The sequence below is a fragment of the Oncorhynchus masou genome, chromosome 1 (assembly GCF_036934945.1).
Source record: "Oncorhynchus masou masou isolate Uvic2021 chromosome 1, UVic_Omas_1.1, whole genome shotgun sequence".
NCBI lineage: Eukaryota > Metazoa > Chordata > Actinopteri > Salmoniformes > Salmonidae > Oncorhynchus > Oncorhynchus masou.
This window is the reverse complement of record NC_088212.1, coordinates 20,428,353-20,447,374: the sequence shown is the minus strand read 5'-3', so window position 1 is coordinate 20,447,374 and position 19,022 is coordinate 20,428,353. Positions and strand designations below refer to the sequence as shown.

General features: G+C 38.5%; 1 protein-coding gene across 1 annotated transcript in view; it reads left to right on the top strand.

Moving 5' to 3' along the window:
• LOC135542322 (major facilitator superfamily domain-containing protein 3-like) overlaps positions 1-12,737 on the top strand; it is a 33,598-nt gene extending 20,861 nt beyond the window's left edge. The window contains exons 7-8 of the mRNA XM_064969600.1: positions 7,186-7,295; positions 10,606-12,737. Coding sequence (XP_064825672.1) covers positions 7,186-7,295; positions 10,606-10,797 — 302 coding nt within the window. The 3' untranslated portion in view covers positions 10,798-12,737. The remainder of the gene's footprint in view (positions 1-7,185; positions 7,296-10,605) is intronic.
• Positions 12,738-19,022: the final 6,285 nt, after the last annotated feature.

Below are 19,022 nucleotides of genomic sequence, written 5' to 3'. Positions count from 1 at the left end.
AGCTGTTTACATGCACCTTTGATATCCCGCTCACAAATATCCCGGTTTCCATGAATAAACTGAATATTCCTCATTTTAAGTTCATATGGGTGAAATGGAATAGTAACTGAAATCTGGACACTGACTGTAGGTCTATAACCTCTCACATGTAGAGTAATAAAATATTAACTCTGCAGAATTATGCATTTCTTGCAGTAAAATTAGACAACAAATGTTAATTTTGTGTCTGGAACAGGAGTGGAAAAGTCTGATTTCTTTCTTTCAGCATTATTTGAGAAAATGTGAATGTGCGTGTAATGTTTTGTCTTTGACACTGTTATGCAAGCAGACAGTATTTCAACCACATAAAACATGCAGCCAAGACGAACTGAAGTCTTATCAGAAACTTGTTTAGTCGTTTTCTTAGCTTCCTTTCCTTAAAACCGGTCAAACTGATGACATTTGGACATTCTGCACCGGACCAATCTTTCCACTGTGTTGGAGTTATTGTGTTTTCTCCCCGGTTCCTAAACCAAACAACTTTACTGGTGTTAACTAGATTAATGCATTCATTCTATTGATATAAGAGATTATTCTGGTGAGCACTACTTTATTTAGTGTTCTGGGGCAACAAGTTATGACAGAGGCAAAGCTGCATGTAGACTATCAAACTACGGTTTACAAACAAATGGCCTACCAAATGTCTGACATTTTAAGCAGAAACTTGATTTAAAATATAGTAAATGAATTATAGTAGGCAAAATTATTATGGAATTATTAATGTTGGATGGAACTGCACAGGTAGCCCACTTTGTTCAGTGATTTGTTTGATAATCAGATAAAAAGATCATCACACAACACCATAGAATGCACAACACCATAGAATGCACAACACCCATGATTTGCACAACGGAGCCTGAAATACAACAGTAAATGGCATAAGATGTTTACATACCACAGTATCACCATCACCATCAGCATATCCCAGGCATCTTATCTGGTAACCCGTTCACATTTATACTAAATATATGACCATGATACATAAATAAATAAATATATGTAAGGCCTATACATAAATAAATAAATATATGTGTAACCCGTATTCAGGCATACATAAATAAATAGGCTTATACATTCAAATAAATAAAAATAAATAAATATATGTGTAACCCGTTCACATTCAGGCCTATACACATAAATAAATATATGTGTAACCCGTGTATACATAAATAAATAAATATGTGTAACCCGTTCATTCAGGCCTTCAGGCCTATCCACATAAATAAATAAATATATGTGTAACCCGTCCACATTCAGGCCTATACATAAATAAATAAAAATATGTGTAACCCGTTCACATTCAGGCCTATACATAAATAAATAAATATATGTGTAACATTCAGGCCTATACATAATAAATAAATATATGTGTAACCCATTTAGGCACATTCAGGCCTATACATAAATAAATAAATATATGTGTAACAAATATATGTGTAACCCATCCATACATTTAGGCCTATACATAAATAAATAAATAAATATATGTGTAACCCATCCACATAAATAAATAAATATATGTAGGGCCTATACATAAATAAATAAATAAATATATATACATAAATAAATAAATAAATATATGTGTAACCTATCCACATTTAAATAAATAAATATATGGCCTATACATTTGGGCCTATATAAATAAATAAATATATGTGTAACCCGTTCACATTCAGGCCTATACATAAATAAATAAATATATGTGTAACCCATCCACATTTAGGCCTATACCTATACATAAATAAATAAATATATGTGTAACCCACATTCAGGCCTATCACATTCAGGCCTATACATAAATAAATAAATATATGTGTAACCCTATACATAAATAAATAAATATATGTTCACATTCAGGCCTATACATAAATAAATAAATATATGTGTAACCCATCCAAATTCAGGCCTATACATAAATAAATAAATAAATATATGTGTAACAGGCCTATACATAAATAAATAAATATATGTGTAACACATTCAGGCCTATGCATAAAACATTTTGTCACGTTGCAACCCTCCATCCATACATTTAGGCCTATACATAAAAATAAATAAATATATGTGTAACCCGTTCACAGGCCTTCAGGCCTATTCAGGCATAATAAATAAATAAATATATGTGTAACCCATTCACATTCAGGCCTATACATAAAACATTTTGTCACGTTGCAACCTATCCACATTTAGGCCTATACATAAATAAATAAATATATGTGTAACCCGTTCACATTCAGGCCTATACATAAATAAATAAATATATGTGTAACCCATTCACATTCAGGCCTATACATAAATAAATAAATATATGTGTAACCCATTCCCTAAATTATATGTGTAACCCATCCAAATTCAGCCTATACATAAATAAATAAATAAATATATATGTGTAACCCTATACATAAATAAATATATGTTCCCATCATTCAGGCCTATACATAAATAAATAAATAAATATATGTGTAACCCGTTCATTCAGGCCTAAAAAACATTTTGTCACATTTTGTATATGTGTAACACATTCAGGCCTATACATAAATAAATAAATATATGTGTAACCCGTTCACATTCAGGCCTATCCATCACATTTAGGCCTATACATAAATAAATAAATATATGTGTAACCCTATACATAAATAAATAAATATGTAACCTGCGTTAAAAATAAATATATAAATATGTGTAACCCACATTTAGGCCTATACATAAATAAATAAATATATGTGTAACCCGTTCACATTCAGGCCTATACATAAATAAATAAATAAATATATGTGTAACCCATCCAAATTCAGGCCTATACATAAATAAATAAATAAATAAATAGTGTAACCCGTTCACATTCAGGCCTATGCATAAAACATTTTGTCACGTTGCAACCTTGCAACCTATCCACATTTAGGCCTATACATAAATAAATAAATATATGTGTAACCCGTTCAAATAAATAAATATATGTGTAACCCGTTCACATTCAGGCCTATACATAAATAAATAAATATATGTGTAACATATTCAGGCCTATACACCCATTTTGTCACATTCAGGCCTATGCAAAAACATTTTGTCACGTATATCCACATTTATACATAAATAAATAAATATATGGTAACCCGTTCACATTCAGGCCTATAAATAAATAAATATTCATATACATAAATAAATAAATATATGTGTAACCCATCCACATTCAGGCCTATACATAAATAAATAAATAAAACCCGTAATTCAGGCCTATATAAATAAATTTATGTGTAACCCATCCACATTTAGGCCTATACATAAATAAATAAATATATGTGTAACCCGTTCACATTCAGGCCTATACATAAATAAATAAATATATGTGTAACCCATCCATTCAGGCCTATAATTAAATAAATAAATATATGTGTAACCACGTTCACAGGCCTATACATAAATAAATAAATATATATGTGTAACCCGTTCACATTCAGGCCTATGCATAAATAAATTTTGTCACGTATGCAACCCTATCCACATTTAGGCCTATACATAAATAAATAAATAAATATATGTGTAACCCGTTCACATTCAGGCCTATACATAAATAAATAAATATATGTGTAACATCCAAATTCAGGCCTATACATAAATAAATAAATATATATGTGTAACCCATCACATTCAGGCCTATACATAAATAAATAAATATATGTGTAACCCATCCAATTCAGGCCTATACATAAATAAATAAATAAATATATGTAAACCCATCCACATTCAGGCCTATATAAATAAATAAATAAATAAATAAATAAATAAATAAATATATGTGTAACCCGTTCACATTCAGGCCTATACATAAATAAATAAATATATGTGTAACCCATCCAAATTCAGGCCTATACATAAATGAATAAATAAATAAATATATGTGTAACCCTATACATAAATAAATAAATAAATAAATAAATATATGTTCACATTCAGGCCTATGCATAAAACATTTTGTCACGTTGCAACCTATCCATACATTTAAATAAATATATGGCCTATACATAAATAAATAAATATATGTGTAACCCGTTCACATTCAGGCCTATACATAAAACATTTTGTCACGTTGCAACCTATCCACATTTAGGCCTATACATAAATAAATAAATATATGTGTAACCTGTTCACATTCAGGCCTTCTTAATGATTGAACCTTTATTGAACCAGGTTTGTCTTTTGTCACGTTGAGATAGAAATACTTTTTTCAATAGAGACCTGGTACATAAGGCCTATACATACAACACACACACATACAGTGCTTTCATAAAGTATTCATACCCCTTGACTTATTTCACATTAAGTTAGTATTGGGGAGCGGTAGGTAGCCTGGTGGTTAGAGTGTTGGGCCAGTAACTGAAAGGTTACTAGATCGAATCCTTGAGCTGACAAGGTAAAAATCATCTGTCGTTCTGCCCCTGAACAAGGCAGTTAACCCACCGTTCCTAGGTCGTCATTGTAAATAAGAATTTTTCTCAACTGACTTGCCTAGTTAAATAAAGGTAAAATAAAAAGTAAATAAATTGTTACAGCTGGAATTAAAAATGGATTAAAAAAATAAATCCTCCCCCATGTACACACAATACCCCATAATGACAAAGTGAAAACATGTTTTTAGACATTTTTTCAAATGAATTAAAAATGAAATACAGAAATATATTATTTACATAATTATTCAACACCCCTGAGTCAATACATGTTAGAATCACCTTTGGCAGTGATTACAGCTGTGTTTTTCTGGGTAAGACTCTAAAAGCTTTGCATACCTGGATTGTACAATATTTGCACATTATTATTTTTTTAATTCTTCAAGCTCTGTCAAGTTGGTTATTGATCATATCTAGACATAGATGTTTAAGTCAACTTTAACTAGGCCACTCAGCAACATTCAATGTCATCTTGGTAAGCAACTCCAGTGTATATTTGGCTTTGTGTTTTAGGTTATTGTCCTGCTGAAAGGTGAATTTGTCTCCCAGAGTCTGTTAGAAAGCAGACATTTTCTTCTAGGATTTTGGCTGTGCTTAGCTCTATTACGTTTATTTTTATCCTAAAAAAAACTCTATATTCCTTGCCAATGACAATCATACCCATAACATGATGGAGCCACCACCATGCTTGAAAATATGAAGAGTGGTACTCAGTGATGTGATGTGTTGTGTTAGATTTGTTTCAAACATAGCGCTTTGTATTCAGGACTTAAAGTTCATTACTTTAACAACAAAACAATTGCACATTTACTTTATTGCCTTATTGCAAACAGGATGCATGTTTTGAAATATTTGTATTCCTTCTGTCTTTTAGGTTAGTATTGTGGAGTAACTACAATGTTGTTGATCCATCCTCATTGTTCTCCTATCACAGCCATTAAACTCTGTAACTGTTTTAAAGTCACCACTGGCCAAATGGTGAAATCCTTGAGCAGTTTCCTTCCTCTCCAGCAACTGAGTTTAGAAGGATGCCTGTATCTTTGTAGTGACTGGGTGTATTGATACACCATTCAAAGTGTAATTAATAACTTCACCATGCTTAAAGCAATGTCAAATGTCTGCTTTTTATCTACTAATAGCTGCCCTTCTTTGTGAGGAATTGGAAAACCTCCCTGGGGGGCGCTCTATGTGTTTGAAATTCACTGCTTCGACTGAGGTCCAGACTACAGATAATTGTATGTGTGTCTCCTTATATGGTACAGAGATGAGATAGTCATAAAATAAATTATGTTAAGCACTATTATTGCATACAAAGGGAATCCATGCAACTTATTATGACTTGTTAAGCACATTTTTACTCCTGAACATATTTAGGCTTTCCATAACAAAGGTCCATTGAATCACGTGCAAGACATTTTACCAGGTGTCCGCCCGGTGTCCTGCACCGGATTTCATTTATGTAGTTAATCCGGAAAAAGTTTTACGTTGTATGACTGAATTTTCGGTTCGTTTAAGCTGTAGAAAACGGAACAATTTCTCCTACACACAGACGTAGGAAAAACTGATTTGGTATGTAACTGAGAGTCTCCTCATTGCTTTTCATGTTTTATTCATTTGTAAACATTTCAAAAAGCATAATTCCACTTTGACATTATTGAGTATTGTGTGTAAACCAGTGACACAACATCTCAATTTAAGCTATTTTAAACTTGGGCTGTAACACAACAAAATGTGGAAAAGGTCAAGGGGTGTGAATACTTTCTGAAGGCACTGTATGTGGTGGAAGAAGAGGTGCGTGAAGAGGTCCGTTTACAGCACTTTGAGCATCTCTCACAAACATCCCATTTTAATCTCATGACTAAATTGAAGGAAAGCTGAAAGCAGAACAAAAGCTTTCTCAGTGACCTGTTTGAACCTATGTTGAGCTGTTCACTCTGGGAACCTCTGGAAGTGGAGGCCTCCCTCTTTAGAGCAGGAACAATGATGTCAAAGATTAAAAAATGTTTTGCTGTAAAATTCTCAATATTACATGAGTGCCCCATTTTCTCACTCTGATAAGCTGAGTTAGTGTCTCGCTCTCTGAATCCTGTGAAATGGAGAAGTCTTAAAACTCGACATCTCCGGTGAATAATTCAGCGTCAGTGGGAGCTGTGAGACACTCTGTGTCGCCTGTGTTCTGCTGTCTTCAGAGAGGGAACAACTTGTTTGGGGGAACGCGAAGAGACAGCACCCCCCTCACTTCCACCTTTGTTGTCTCGGTTCAGCGACAGATCAGGCTCCACTGATATACGCTGTGCCACTGAGCTCTCCTTCTCACACCATCCATCCAGTAGGGACTCTGGGTGAAAAGAAAGAGATTTAGAAAACACGACTTTAAGACAGGAACGCAGCAGGTAGACTAGGGGTTAGAGCGTTGGGCCAGTAACCGAAATGTCACTAGTTTGAATACCTGAGTCGACAAGGTGAAATATCTGTCAATGCGCCCTTGAGCAAGGCACTTAACCCTTAATTGTTCCAGGGTCGCTGTTGATAATGGCAGACCCTGGCCTTGACCCCACTCTCCAAGGGTCTCAGGGAGAGTGGGATGTGCAAAAAACACGTGCAATTCACACGTGTGAAATAGGACAAATGTAAGCACCCATAATGTTTCGCAATATTGTGTTGAGACAGTGTCAAGGCTGTTACTGTGTTTGCCCCTCAGGTATGGCCGTGTTGAGTTTGAGCATTCAGCACTTCCTGGGAGGCCTCATCACAACGCTCACTTTCACAACCATGATGCACTGCACACAGAGAGCGGAGGAGAGTGTACAGGTAAGAGTCACCCTCTACACACCTGTCAACCTAGAACATTGTTTCCCATGGCAAAGTCAGGTCCTTTATGTGAGAAACACGTATTAAAGACAGACATCTGAATTTTTTTCATTGATATTAAATAATCACATAAGCTTGAGGAAGGCTACCTGAAGTTTACATCCACTTAGGTTGGAATTATTAAAACTAGTTTTTTTACCACTCCACAAATGTCTTGTTAACAAACTATAGTTTTGGCAAGTCGGTTAGGGCATCTACTTTGTGCTTGACACAAGTAATTTTTCCAACAATTGTTTACAGACAGATTATTTGACTTATAATTCACTATCACAATTCCAGTGGGTCACAAGTTTACATACACTAAGTTGGCTGTGCCTTTAAACAGCTTGGAAAATTCCAGAACATGATGTTATGGCTTCTGATAGGTGAATTGACATAATTGTACCTGTGGATGTATTTCAAGGCCTACCTTCAAACTTAGTGCCTCTTTGCTTGACATCATGGGAAAATCAAAAGAAATCAGCCAAGACCCCAGAAAAGAAATTGGAGACCTCCACAAGTCTGGTCCAAGCTCCTGAAGTTACCACATTGATCTGTACAAACAATAGTACGCAAGTATAAACACCATGGGACCACGCAGCCGTCATACCTGTCATCTGTCTCCTAGAGATGAACGTACTTTGGTGCGAAAAGTTCAAATCAATCCCAGAACAACAGCAAAGGACCTTGTGAAGATGCTGGAGGAAACAGGTACAAAAGTATCTATATCCACAGTAAAATGAGTCCTCTATCGACATAACCTCAGCAAGGAAGAAGCCACTGCTCCAAAACTGCCATAAAAAAGCCAGACTACAGTTTGCAACTGCACATGGGGACAAAGATCATACTTTCTGGAGAAATGTCCTCTGGTCTGATGAAACAAAAATGAAACTGTTTGGCCATAATGACCATTGTTATGTTTGGAGGAAAAAGGGGGTGGCTTGCAAGCCGAAGAACACCATCCCAACCGTGAAGCACAATGTCGCAAATGGGTCTTCCAAATGGACAATGACCCCAAGCATACTTCCAAAGTTGTGGCAAAATGGCTTAAGGACAACAAAGTCAAGGTATTGGAGTAGCCATCACAAAGCCCTGACCTCAATCCTATAGAAAATGTGTGGACAGAACTGAAAAAGCCTGTGAGAGCAAGGAGGCCTACAAACCTGACTCAGTTTCACCAGCTCAGGAGGAATGAGGCCTACAAACCTGACTCAGTTTCACCAGCTCAGGAGGAATGGGACAGAATTCACCCAGCTTATTGTGGGAAGCTTGTGGAAGGCTACCTGAAACATTTGACCCAAATTAAAGAATTTAAAAGCAATGCTACCAAATACAAATTGAGTGAATGTAAACTTCTGACCCACTGGGAATGTGATGAAATAAATTAAAGCTGAAATAAATCATTCTCTCTACTATTATTCTGACATTTCACATTCTTAAAATAAATTGGTGATCCTAACTGACCTAAGATAGGGATTAAATGGGATTAAATGTCAGGAATTGTGAAAAACAGAGTTTAAATGTATTTGACTAAGGTGTATGTTTTCTTCTGACTTCAACTGTATACCCCTTGATTTTGGTGAATGTGACTGAGATAAGTACAAATGTCTAACATCATCAGTACATTGGGGCGGCAGGTAGCCTAGTGCTTAGTGCGTTGCACTAGTAACCGAAAGGTTGCAAGATCAAATCTCCAAGCTGACTATGTAAAAATCTGTCTTTCTGCCCCTGAACAAGGCAGTTAACCAACTGTTCCTTGGCCATCATTGAAAATAAGAATTTGTTCTTAACTGACGTGCCTCGTTAAATAAAGATAAAATTATGTTGAGATGTGTCAGAAATCAAGTTCTATTTGTCATGGGGATGCATTTGCTCAGTTGTTAACATTTTTGCCTGTGGCCCAATCTTTGAGGCTATGCACACATTTACGGTGTGAGGCTCTCATCCTTTTACCTCCACTTGGAGGAGATGATTTTTATATAAGAAGACAGAATTCTCTGAAACCCGGTGGCCTCTGAAATGGTCTGTTATGTTAGCGAGCAAAACGGAAACTCCTGGAGATAAATTAAATCCTACAATGTCAACAGCCAGGACAGGTAGCCCTCCTCACAGCAACAACACCCACCCCTGATCTGGGACTAACAAGGCCATTTTCTTCTCCTAGCTAACTCTCTCTCCCCTTTTACATCTCTATATTTCCCTCTCTACCCCTCTTCTTTGACGTAACTTATTTTGTCCTGTTTAAACTGGGCCATCGCTGCCTGGAGGTGTTCTGTTTGCAGCCTCTCAATCGTCACTCAATCAATTCTGAAGGGGACGAGTTACCACAGTTCTAACAAAGAGTCGTTGACTAGGAAAACTACACCAAGGAGGGTACAGGGCTGTATCTGGGCAATTATGGAAGAAAAACCTAATGAAACAAAGCTAATAACCTCTGGGGTTAATTTGGAATGTTCTCATGACAGTGACACATATAGCTACCTTTTTAAGGTCATATCCAGTGACAGAAAGCTGATACCGTGAGTGCCTGTCGATGACTGTCGAGGAGAGAGAAACGGAATCTCATAAGCAAGTTAGCCCGAATAAAAGCACTTCACTAAACTCGGGTCTACAGGCACTTCAACTGTGTGAACCTGGCTCAAACCAGCACTTTTCTCAATACTGAGACCCAGCAAAGATGCCTGGGTAATGTCTACTTTACAGTTTGCTCGTTTCGTCACCGGTGACATTTGTCCGAGTCAGGTAACTGGCTAAATTACAATTAGCCACACAGGAGCTATGTTACATGGCGTCAAAGGCACAACTAAGGAAGACCTTGTCGCCTTTTCACAGCCCCAAAGTTCTAATGATCTAAGTCATCTGCTCACCATGATCACTCCTCCCCTTATTAAGATCCATCTCACTTTGATCATGTGGATTTAGGGATAGCCAGAACTGTACTTATAACTATGCATGCCACAGCGGATGGCTTAGTGGTTTCTGCTGAAATAAATCCATTCAGTTAAGAGGTTAGCAGTTTACATTGTTTCATTTGTAGAGTCTTTGTCATACACCTGAGTGTATGGAACAGGGTTGCCATTGTGTGAACATTTCGGTGTCAGTGGAGGGTGGAGACCCATGGAGATGCGTTGGCTATGTTGCCTTGTTGTGTTTCTGTGGGCCTGAGAGTTGGAGTCTGGGATGTTTGGTAATCTGTGTCGGTGTGGTGTGGCCTCTAGTTTTTCTCTCTCTGAGCTCGTCCCTACCTAACCCTCTCCTCTTCTCTCTACAGGCCACCCACTACAGTTTCCTGTCCACTCTGGAGGTACTGGGGAAGCTGATGTTCGGTGCCCTGGCAGGGGGCCTGGTGGACTGGGTGGGTTTCCCCACTGCCTTCCTCCTTTTCCTGGTCCTCTCTGCTGGAACAGCCCTCCACATCTGGAAGGCCACAGACACAGGGGCCCTCAGGGAAGAGCCCAAGTGATCAGCTTTTTGTTCTAGCCTTTACTAACACATCAGATCAAGCTACTCAAGGGGTCGATAATCAGTTGACTCGTTGAACAAGCTGTGTGAGTGTAGGGTTGGAACAAAAACCTCCACACCCTATAGGTGTCCAGGACTAGGGATGGTGATCACTGAGATTGAGGAGGAAGTAGTGTGTTGCATGAGTGCGAAGCAAATTCTGTCGTACGTCGGCGTCCTAGAAAAACTCTGTATCTCACTTTTTTTTAACATAAATTGAAAGTTTCACAGAACATTCCACTCCATGTTCTGTGAAAGATTGATGAATCTAGTACTAATATAAGTAATTCAAAGCCATGTGAATTCCCATTAATATATGGCAACAACAACATTGTTTCAGATTCCTGAAAAGTAAACTTTTTTGTACAAGATTTTTCCAGGACACTGATTAGTAGCTATATTGAGTTGGGAGATTGGATCAGTAGCATAAGGGATAGGGAGGACAATAAATGGGAAAGCTGTTAAGGGGTTGTTGGAGAACATACAGTACCATCTGAGCCATTTTCATATTTGCCAAGGCTGCAGTAAAATGTAATCCAGCAGTTATACTTAGTCATTGATTAGCCTGCGATGAAGGTTATATATGTCATATCAGTTTCCTTTTTGAACTTGTTCTGTGGTGACGTTTATGAATGAATCCCTACTACCTCTTATCAACACTGTAAGATACGCAGAAGAGTCTAGTGAGCAGTAGAATACAACATTTGCTAGCTAGTGTGCAATTTTGATTAGAGGTAGCTAGCTTGAACCATTACTCTGCTATCCTAGGTTAGTTGTTAGCGCAATTAGAGAACCAGGTCAGACTTTATTTATATAGTCTGGATTTTCCATCTGTAGATGCTCTACAGATGGTCATACTATCAACAAACTATCTGTTGATAAGCAACTGCTTGCTATGGTTACTGTTAGGTTTAGGGTTAAGGTTAGGGTACGGTCTAAGCTTAGGGTTATGATTAAGTTTAGGGTTACAGCTAGGGTTAGTAGATAGTTAGTTGAAATGTTACTGATGGTCTATATCTACAGATGGACTATCCAAATAAAGTATTACCGAGAACAGTACTGTAGCCTTACATTTTGTATGGTGGTTAGTTTTACAAGATTGGCAAAAAAAATATGAAAAAATGATATTTATATGTAATTTGACATATATGCTGATTGTTTTACTACCTGCTGATATTGCTTGTTTGAGTTGTTAAATAATGTGTAAAGTTCTTGAGAATAACACACACCTTATCTAATCACAGATGGTGCAGTTCATTTGACTGGTGAGAGGCGTCTACTGGCAAAAGGACTGAAATATTCAACCAATGCCTCACACTGATTGAATACCATCTGTCTTTTGTTTACCGTATCACACATTGTGATGGCTGAATTACAATATAACAGATAGTCACAGGGATGACAATCACAGGGGACAAGTCAAAGGGATGACAGTTCAGAGGTGGCATAGTGACACAAGGCCTAGGCAGTTTCAGATAGAACCAGAGCAGCCATGTTATCAACTGTCATGATCAGCAAGGTCACTTTGACCAATACAGCCAAGTCCACGCTAATGTAAAGCACCTGTTGCAAAGCACACCCCTGCCTCTGACATGCTGAGAGATTGTCACAAAATAAAACTGCTACCCAAATGTCATATCCTGTAATAATCCTCTACCTGAACGTACCTGTTTTTAATACTGTCACTTTGGCATCAGTCTAAAAAAGAATCATAGTAAGCACCTGTACATTTGAAAGATAGAAGCATAAAGTTAATATATCATACAAATTATATCCAGCCGACTGAATAAGATTTAGGCTTGCCATTGTTGGGGACATTACACCATGCCAAATCTCGGGACACAATTATGTCTTCCTCACACACGTCTATCATATATCAGGATCCTCCTGATAACCATAGCTCTGTGTGTGTGTGTGTGTGTGTGTGTGTGTGTGTGTGTGTGTGTGTGTGTGTGTGTGTGTGTGTGTGTGTGTGTGTGTGTGTGTGTGTGTGTGTGTGTGTGAGTCCATCTCTCTCCTATACCTCTCCCCTTGCTCCATGCAATACACCCACCACGTTCTAGCTACAGCATTGATATTTCTCAGAAATCACAGGTGGTATTGGCATTTTCAACACACATTGATCAGGTTTGGTTCTCTGTTGGGGATTCAAAACACAGGTGTTTGGAACAATGACTACATGAATGACCATTTAATCAATAGACCCATTTAAATTCTAACGTAACATCGAGCGATTATGTCGCTACATGTGCAGTGTTCAGTTTTTGTGCAGTACAGCACTGTTGAGTATTACTCTGCCTAATTTGTTTCAAGTCAGTTGTAATCCGTGTATTTGCTACAGGTGTTATGTACCAGATTAGGGAAAACACTAGTCTTCATCTGTACAATAGGTAACCTGGCAGAAAATCCAGATAACCCCTACCAGCCCAATGTTTTCCCCCTTGCCAGTTAAAAGGGCATAGCGTAACACACTTCCCAGATCATTTCATATTTGGTTATGGAAAATGATAGATACAACAAAGATAAATTATACAAAGATACATATTCATTTGACTCCCTTGAATGTGAGACAGAGTATCCTGATGAATCACTTCAGTTCAATCAATCATACAAAGGCAGTTAACCCCTTCAACTCTTCTCGGAGTTGTGGATTTGCTACAGCACTGGCTGATGGACAGACATGTAATCATGGCATCGTTAGAGAGGGCTTTTCACAACACCCTGAACACTGTGATGCGGCCCTCAGCCAACGTGTCACGACAGGTTGTCTATGAGACACAGAGGGGGTTGGGATGTAGTAGTAGTAGAGGGCAGAGGAATGAAGGGATGGGGAGGTGGGGTGCAGAGAGGGGTGGTTTGAAACATGGGGCGTCTTCTGCTATGGCCCTAATGGCTCAAACGAGGCTGTGAGAGAATAGGGTTGAGGCCAGGGATGGGGGCGAGAGGGGCCCACGACCCACTGTGAAGTGACTCAAGCACAACACCATATGAGCTGGCAGCCTGTCACATCTCCACCCATCAGAAAGGACTCTATAGGACCCTCTCTATTGGACTTTTCCCTACAGACCAGCTTCTATCACTTTATACAGTAGTACTTCACTATACAAACTAACTCCCATTACCAAACACATCACCATAGACAGCTAAGATAACTAGGCGTTTGGTTTTACATAGGCCATTGACCTAAGATGACATAACCCTCGTGGCCAGGTAGGCTCTAGCAGATCAGTGGGTGGTGTCTGCTGGTTGCCTGCTACAGGTGTGGATGGATAGTCACTCATCATGGCCAGGAATGTGAGGTGTTTTCAATTATGGACAGCAGTGTCCGCAAAGAGCAGTGAAAAGGGGAAAACGGTTTCCTCTCACTAATGTCTACAGATTTATCAAAACAAACAGATATGTAGGTAACTCTTAAAAAGACATTGACACAGGCAATCCTCGTTACCTTGATACCTACTTCTTTTTAATTTGGACGCAGTAATTGCAGTGTTTCCTCTAAATATCTACAGTTGAACTACAAAATGACGGCACTACTGCGGTTACAAACGTGAGGATGCAGTAATTATAAGATGTTAATTGATCTTTTGCTTCTGGGCATGTAACTGTGTGCCCCTTATTCTGTCCAATGAGGTATTTTCGGGAAAATATACGTGTCCATTAAAGGGGAAATCTGGGATTCAAACAACAACAAAGCGGTTACCCCACCACTGGAAAAATGGATCCACTTTCCAATTCATAGAGAGAGCAATGGATGCGAGGACTGACCATCCACAGCGGTGGAATGTTGCGTTTGGCGAGCCGTCATCGAGCCGTCATCGGCCAGCAATCTCACTCTTATCCTCTTTGATTGTGACTGCCAGTGAAAGTTATTTCACTTGATCTCTGATTCAGTCTTGTTACTCAGAGCAATAGATCTTCTCACAACAACCCCGCTGAGAACTGATCACTGGTCATTTTGTCTTCAGTAATGATACTTATAACACTCAAGTGGAATATTCTTTCATCTATTTGATAGGCTATTAATAGATTTTGTTTTCATGGAGTCGATTAAGCCATAACACAAGATACCAAATGAATTGCTGATGAAATGACTATAGTGCATTTGGAAGTATTCAGACCCTTTCACTTTTTCAACATTTTATTATGTTACAGCCTTATTCTAAAAGTGATTTAAAAAACAAAAATCCTCATCAATCTACACACAATACCCCATAAAGAATTTGAATTTTTTGCAAATATATTAAATATTAAAACTGAAATAGGACATTTACATAAGTATTCAGACCCTTTACTCAGTACTTTGTTGAAGCACCTTTGGCAGCGATTACAGCCTCAAGTCTTCTTGGGTATGACGCTACAAGCTTGACACACATATATTTGGGGAGATTCTACCATTCTTCTCTGCAGATCTCAAGCTCTGTCAGGTTGGATGGGGAGCTTCGCTGCACAGCTATTTTCAGGTCTCTCCAGTTCAAGTCCGGGCTCTGGCTGGGCCACTCAAGGACATTCAGAGACTTGTCCTGAAGCCACTCCTGCGTTATCTTGGCTCTGTGCTTAAAGTTGTTTCCTGTTGGAAGGTGAGCCTTCATCCCAGTCTGAGGTCTTGAGTGCTCTGGAGCAGGTTTTCATCATGGATCTCTCTGTACTTTGCTCCGTTCATCTTTCTCTCGATCCTGACTAGTCTCCCAGTCCCTGCCGCTGAAAAACATCTTCACAGCATGATGCTGCCACCACCATACTTCACCGTAGCAATGGTGCCAGGTTTCCTCCAGACGTGACGCTTGGCAGTCAGGCCAAAGTGTTCAATCTTGGTTTCATTGGCTTCTTGGCTTCTGTCTAGCCACTCTACCGTAAAGGCCTGATTGGTAAAGTGCTGAGGAGATGGTTGTCTTTCTGGTAGGTTCTCCCATCTCCACAGAGGAACGCTGGAGCTCTGTCAGAGCGACCATCAGGTTCTTGGTCACCTCCCTGACCAAAGCCCTTCTCCCCCGATTGCTCAGTTTGGGCAAACGGCCAGCTCTGGGAAGAGTCTTGATGGTTCCAAACTTCTTCCATTTAAGAATGAAGGAGAAATCTGTGTTTTGGGGGACCTTCAATGCTGCAGAAATGTTTTGGTACCCTTCCCCATATCTGTGCCTCAACACAATCCTGTCTCGGAGCTCAACAGATAATTCCTTCGACTTCATGGCTTGGTTTTTGGTCTGACATGCACTGGCAACTATGGGACCTTATATAGACAGGTGTCTGCCTTTCCAAATCATGGCCAAACAAGTTGTAGAAACATCTGAAACATGACCAATCGAAACAGGATGCACATGAGCTGAATTTCGAGTCTCATAGCAAAGGGTCTGAATACTTATGTAAATAAGGTATTTCTGTTTTTAAAATTATTATTTTTAACTGTCATTTCACTGTCATTACGCTGTATTGTGTGTAGATTGATGAGGACATGTTAATTTATTCTATTTTAGAATAAGGCTGTAACGTAACAAAATGTGGAAAAGGGGAAGAGGTCTGAATAATATCTGAATGCAATTGTTTCATGTCAGTTCTTTGACCCGAAGCCAAGGTTATGGGACGTCAAAAACCTGTTCCCAACTTACTTGAATTTTATATGGTATTGCGGTGAAACCTTTTGAGTTTAATTGAAACTGCTGCATTTCTCAATTTTTACTCATCAATTTAAGCCATTGGTGATTTTTAATGGGTGACAGGCAAATTCTTTCATTTCTTCTTTAAGCCGTGATGAGTTGGTTATAATTTTGTATTAAGCATGCACCGCCATACACAGTTGTATCGTGTGACATAATTGCTTGCTTGTGTGACATAATTTTACAGTTCTTGTTTACAATGTCCTTCATAAATATTAATCTTCCCGTAAATGGATAGGTTTCCCCATCTCCATGGTTTCAAAATTCTCTATATTTTGCTACATTTGATATGAAAGTTAATAGTTGCAAAATTGCTAAACTTTTTCAGGATATGTACATCAACTTCACCATCCACCCATTTAAATCGAGAGACCACATAGCAATTAATCCGTAATATAGTACACTTATCATAGTTGGGTTTTAGTCCAGAGAAACTGGAGAAATTATCCAGTTCCTCAATGAGGCCCTTCAAGGTTAAGGACTCAAGAGAGAACTTGAATCATATGCGTACATTGATACTCTAATTCCTTAATTTTAGATGTGATTGTTATATTTAGATTTGATTGTTAAAGCTAACAATTCAATGGCCATAATAAATACTGTATGTATGGTGACGGAGGGCAACCTTGTTTTATGCCTCTTGACACTTCAAAGTTCTCAGATGTAGCCATTATAAAAAAAATATATAAATAATTGTTGTACATGACTTTTACCCATCTTGAGAGATTCTATAAAGATGAAAAAATCCAGGCACTTATAAACAGATTCTAGACATACTGTATCATACTGTATCAAATGCTTTCTCAACATCTGCTATAAAGATTATACCTGGTTTCCCTGTATTCTCATAGTTTCCCATTATTTCTAGTAGTTGTCTAATATTGTCTCCAATATATCTTCCTCTTAAGAACCCTGTCTGCTCGTGATGAATCGTGTCCTGTGAGAGGGCAAGTGCCTCTGCTATCTCATTGGAATACTCATGCAGATTAGAGTACACCTCTAAAAATAGCTGACTGATTATGTTGGCAGGGAGTACAGATTCTATATTGAAAATACTTTTGTACAAATTAAATGACTATGGAATGTAGTGCTCTACTTGAATGCATATACACACGGTACAGATACCAGGATCTGATTTCAAGTCTGAAGATTAAACTGAGAATCCCCGATATGATAGTGCCACGAGAAGCAGGATGATCTGAAGAATTTGCAGATGAGTTCCATGCAAGACGCTGTTCTGCTCACACAGAGTATTTGCACATGTGCACAGGTGCACTTCCCTCTGCTGCGGCTCAACAAAAGCCAAGAAGTTTAGCTTCTCACTCTTAGTTGTTGTGGAAGTTGCCCCGATACTGCCGTTTACTTTGTGCATCACTATCTTTAAATTCCTCCAGTAATATAACATATTTTAAACTAAACATGGTCAGATATAATTAGAAGAAATCACTTGCTAGGCCTATGCTACCAACATGAGGGTGAACAGTGTACAGGTCCTGCCACCATTGGCTAAGGAAGCCACCCTAGTGTGATGCTCCCAATTCTAAAAGGTCTGTCTTCGATGACCTCCAAGGACCATTTGTCACTCACCAGAAGAGACATTGCATCACCTCGTGGTATTGCATCACCAGCCCAAGCTGGATAGGTTTACTAATTGAATTTAAATCATGTAGAAATTGGTGCTATCGTCATGTGACCTGTGCTTCATGTGCATCCGCCTGGTGAGAGCCAACTCGGAGGGAAGGGAAAATTCCACTGCTGCTACTGTATCTATCCATCACCTGCATCTGTTCTGTAACTAAGGCAGGCCAGTCCCGGTGCCAGGATGAAGGGATTAAGGGGGCAGTTGAAATTGGCGAGGGGGCTACATTTTTGGGAGTTCTTACATTGGAATTATATTGAATTCTGCTTACATCACGGTATACCACAATAAACATAAAGTTCAAATGCAGACACTCCGAGATCATTGAGTGCTTTTGAAGTGACAGGTTGGCGGGAAATGTGTCGCCCATCTCCGCTGAGCTGTATCAGTGTAAAATAGCAGCAGTCCTAAGGACAAAGATTCAGCAGGAGGAAGGCAGGTAGAGGTGCTGATGAGTGTTGGATTTATTTACTCAGTGCTGGTGCTTCAATGATGCCGGTAATATATATATATATATATACACACACAAAGTTCTGACTTTAAAATGTCCACATTCAAAAGAAAAAGCCTCTCATCAGGCAACACCTGTCTTAACCAATAATGAACAGGTGGGGTCTACCAGGCTCAGATACAGCTGCCCCTTGAGTTACCCAAAAGGGAACTAACTAGACTAGAACATCTCCAAATGGGCAATTAAATACATTTGGCAACACCTATTCTTGGCGTACAGGCCAGGGATGTCTATGCACACTAAAAGTTGCATGTTCACACAACATTAAACATGATAGAGAATTCATTAAATACCATTCTCTCCATACAAAAAAATAAAATAAATGGACAGTAAACTGGTAGATGCAATTCAATAAACCAAAAGTTCTTAATCACAAGTATTGCACC